The sequence below is a fragment of the Clarias gariepinus genome, chromosome 2, assembly GCF_024256425.1.
Source record: "Clarias gariepinus isolate MV-2021 ecotype Netherlands chromosome 2, CGAR_prim_01v2, whole genome shotgun sequence".
Lineage (NCBI taxonomy): Eukaryota > Metazoa > Chordata > Actinopteri > Siluriformes > Clariidae > Clarias > Clarias gariepinus.
Genome location: NC_071101.1, coordinates 49,444,209 through 49,449,085, shown reverse-complemented (window position 1 = coordinate 49,449,085; position 4,877 = coordinate 49,444,209). Strand labels below are relative to the sequence as shown.

General features: G+C 36.3%; 1 protein-coding gene across 1 annotated transcript; it reads left to right on the top strand.

Moving 5' to 3' along the window:
- Positions 1-201: 201 nt before the first annotated feature.
- LOC128541379 (trace amine-associated receptor 13c-like) lies at positions 202-1,191 on the top strand. Its single transcript, XM_053511769.1, has one exon. The coding sequence runs from the start codon at positions 202-204 to the stop codon at positions 1,189-1,191; it is 990 nt and encodes a 329-aa protein (XP_053367744.1).
- The last annotated feature ends 3,686 nt before the right edge of the window (positions 1,192-4,877 follow it).

Genomic DNA, 4,877 nt, shown 5'->3' with positions numbered 1-4,877 from the left:
AAGGGTGCCATCAGTCCAGCCCAGACCACATGAAACATTCCTGTGATATTTAGTTTAGTCCTTGTGTTTAAACAAGGCATTACATCATAGCTATAATGCTGTCACTCAAATTAGGGAGGCGTGATTTATTTCTATTGTATAAAAACACCAGAGATTCCTGTTTTACTTCAAATTTTGTATTCATTATGAAATTCTGTTTTCATGAACCTGACAGAGTTTAATCAGTCTGATCGCTGTGAGCATTTCTCCTGTCCAGAGAGATCTGTATCTCCTGCAGTTTATATCTTACTGTACGTGTGTTCAGCTGCTGTGGTTCTGCTAACAGTCTGTGGAAATCTGCTCATCATCATCTCTGTTTTTCACTTCAAGCAACTTCACACACCAAGCAACATGCTTGTACTCTCCCTGGCTGTGTCGGACTTCCTTGTTGGTATTTTTGTATTGCCACTAACGTTAATCTGGACTATTGAGTCATGCTGGACTTTTGCAAAATATTTGTGCACAATCTACTGGCTAGCTAATAGTCTTCTTACAATATCAATCTATACTATTGCTCAGATTGCTGTGGATCGGTATTTGGCACTCTCAAACCCCTTTCTCTACATGAAAATTGTCTCTCTGAGAATCACTTGTGTTGCTGTTGTTTTAAACTGGTCTGCAGTGGTGGCATATAACTCAGCAGTCCTATATCTCAATAGAAACTTCACAAGTTCTGTATTCTGTCCCGGGGAGTGTGTTCTCCATATGACTATGGTTTGGACCATAATTGATCTTGTATTTTCTTTTATATTTCCGCTTTCTGTCATAATCATTTTGTATACTCGAGTTTTCGTGATTGCTAAGAAGCATATCACTGCTATCAGAGAGCTTAATAATCACACACGGCCTAAATCACAGAAAATCACCTCACACTCAATGAAATCTGAGAGAAAAGCAGCTAAAGTCCTCGGCATTTTAGTGTCTGTGTTTCTGGCCTGTTTACTCCCATATTTTATTTACAGTTTATTAGGCAATATTATAGAATTACAGTCAGTATCTTTTCAAATATTTTTTATTATGGTTTATCTTAACTCCACAATGAATCCATTTATTTATGCTTTGTTTTACCCGTGGTTTAGGAGGTGCATTAAGTTAATCCTAACTCTGCGAATATTTCACATTGACTCTGCATTAATCAATGTTCTTTTATAATATTTCTTTTATTATTTTATTGAAGTGCCTAAATATAAGTAATTTTAATTTTATGGTGAAAAAAAATATGATAAAAAATATATATTATAAAAATTAAATATTCCACAAAAGCATAAAATAGAAGAGAAATGTTAAGAAAACTAGACATAAATGTGAATTTTACACAGCACATAAGAATAGTGGGGGATATTTAGATACATATAACACCTTTCTTAAAACTAAGGTTGCCTTACATCAGTATAGAGGAATTAGAAGTGTTCCAAAATCAACCTTTTAATTTATCTCTACTCTTCTTTATATAGGGCTTATGGAAAGCATTCAATAAATTGCAAATATTTAGGATACTTTTATATTGATCTTAGTTCATTTCAAGTCGCTGTGAGGAGAAATGTGATTAATATCAACTTGATAAAAATGTATTTAACTTTACTAAGAGACACTCAGAGCCTGTAAAGTCAATATATATATACGAAATCATTAAAAAAATTAATGGAAACGCATTTTCAATAATAAAACACTACCACAATAACATATGTTCACATCCCCAGAAAGCATTTTATGTCTCTTACTTTTTACAAATTTATATAGATTTTTAAACGAAGTGATGCTTACAGTTGGAGAGCCACTTCTAAACATTATTAATTCTTCATTATATCTAGGTCACGTCCCTAAACCTTTGAAGCTGGCAGTTATTAAGCCGCTTCTTAAAAAATCTAATTTGGACGCGAATAAAATAACAAATTATAGACCGATTTCAAACCTTCCGTTCATATCAAAAATATTAGAAAAAGTAGTATCAGCTCAAATATGCACATTCTTGCAGGAAAACAACATCCTAGAAGAATTTCAGTCAGGTTTCAGGCCCCATCATAGTACAGAAACTGCACTAGTTAAGATTGCAAACGACTTGTTTTTAGCTTCAGACCAAGGCTGCATCTCAATACTAGTCTTACTTGATCTAAGTGCTGCAATCGACACCATAGATCATAATATTCTCATAGACCGCCTACAAAATCATATAGGTATTCAGGGGCAGGCATTAAAATGGTTTAGATCATACCTGTCTGATCGATACCATTTTGTAGATCTAAATGGAGTACCGTCTGATGTAATGCCAGTGAAATATGGGGTCCCACAAGGGTCAGTTTTAGGACCTCTCCTGTTCTCAATTTACATGCTTCCCCTGGGAAACATCATTAGAAGGCATGGGATTAGTTTCCATTGTTATGCTGATGATACCCAATTATACATCTCAACAAAACCAGATGAAATACCCAAGTTGTCTAGATTAACAGAGTGTGTCCAGGACATAAAAGATTGGATGACCAATAACTTTCTTTTACTAAATTCAGATAAGACAGAGATATTGCTCATCGGCCCAAAAACCAGCACACAACAGCTTTCACAATTCAGTCTGCGTTTAGAAGGATGTACTGTTACTACTAGCTCAACAGTAAAAGACCTGGGCGTGATATTAGACAGTAACTTGTCTTTTGAAAATCATATTTCCAATATCACAAAAACAGCCTTTTTCCATCTTAGAAATATTGCCAAACTTAGAAGTATCCTATCCGTATCTGATGCAGAAAAACTAGTTCATGCATTCATGACCTCCAGACTGGACTATTGTAATGCATTACTAGGTGGTTGTCCTGCATCCTCAATAAACAAGCTACAGTTAGTCCAAAATGCAGCTGCCAGGGTTCTCACTAGATCCAGAAAATATGATCATATAACCCCAATATTATCGTCCCTGCACTGGCTACCTGTTCAATTTAGAATTAATTACAAAATAGTACTACTTACATACAAGGCTTTAAATGGTTTAGCTCCCTCATACCTAACCAGTCTTTTGATACGCTATAATCCACCACGTCCCTTAAGATCACAAAACTCCGGACTTCTGGTAATTCCCAGAATTTTAAAATCTACAAAAGGGGGCAGGGCATTTTCATATTTGGCTCCAAAGCTTTGGAATAGCCTTCCAGACACTGTTCGGGGAGCAGACACGGTTTCCCAATTCAAAAGTAGGCTCAAGACGCGTCTCTTTAATCTGGCATACGCGTAACTCATCCCATAACCTCATACTCCAGTACACCTATCCTGAATGGCAACTACGCTAATTCTCTCCATCTTTTCTGTATTTTTCTACCCATCCTGAGACATCTGGAGATTGTGCCAGCTTCAGTAGACAAAGGCCAACCCTGCGAGGTTTTAAGGCATCTTGAGAAGGACCTGCTCCAGCTAGATTCTGCTTTATGATGGCTGGAGCTACACATCCTGCTCCTGTGCTTCCAGTGATCTGACCCCATCTGCCCTCTGCACCTCCTGCTGAACTGAATCTACACAACTTCTGATATATTGAACTTTCACCTGCACAACACACTTGATGTTATTTCTATCTGTTATCACCCAGATGAGGATGGGTTCCCTGTTGAGTCTGGTTCCTCTCAAGGTTTCTTCCTATTGCCATCTCAGGGAGTTTTTCCTTGCCACTGTCGCCGTCACCCTTGGCTTGCTCATCAGAGACATTTCATTCATCATTCATTCATTTCATTATTATCTAGACACATTTGTCTCACACATACACACTTCCAAATATTTTCTTTTCTTTTCTTTTCTAAAAAAAAAAAAAAAATCTTTAATTTTTTTTTTTTATTTATTTATTTATTTATTTATTTTTTTTGTGAAGCTGCTTTGGGACAATGACCATTGTTAAAAGCGCTATATAAATAAAATTGAATTGAATTGAATTGAATATGAAAATGTTAGAGGGTCGAAAACATTCCCATAAAGCCTAAACAGTATGTCTAATCATAAATAGATTAATTATTTTAAAAATGGTGGGATGTTTTACCTTTAGGTAATTAAACAACATTCAAATAAACAGATAGGATGCAATCAATTAATCAACAAGATTATCACTGGGTTTGTGTTTAATATGAGGCACTTTACCACATCAATGTATGAGGAGTGTGTTCATTTATAAAATCACAGAGGACAAAATCAACGACCAGTGAGGTAGTTCTTCAGCTTTTCTAAAACCCACTTGATATGTGGTGTTGTTCAGCCAAATGGAGTTTCCTGAAGTTTTTTTTTGTACATTTCTTATTAATTCAATACCTAAAGACATTGTATTGTGTGTATATTCAATTCAATTCAATTCAATTCAATTTTATTTGTATAGCGCTTTTAGCAATTTTCATTGCCACAAAGCAGCTTTACATAGTCAAAAGAATTATTTAAGTTTGTATGAAATGTGAATTTGTATGAATCAAAATGGTCAGTTTGTCCCTGGTGAGCAAGCCGAGGGCGACAGTGGCAAGGAAAAACTCCCTGAGATGGTAATAGGAAGAAACCTTGAGAGGAACCAGACTCAACAGGGAACCCATCCTCATTTGGGCGAAACAGAAAGCAGTAAATGATCTGCATTTATACAGTGTGTAGGGTGGGAGGCAGTTCAGCTATAATAGCTGATGTTAATTGATGTTAATATGGAGTCCAGGTAGTTATTGAAGACCCAGGTAGACTTGTAAGAAGTTCCAGTCATGAACTATCGAACTGTCAAGTCCCCAGAGAAACAGTTGCCAACACCAGTCAAGGCCAGAACCATTTTCTAGGTAGAGAGAATCATTCCCAGACACCAGACGCATCCCAGAGAGACACACGGGGCATCCATGTGACGA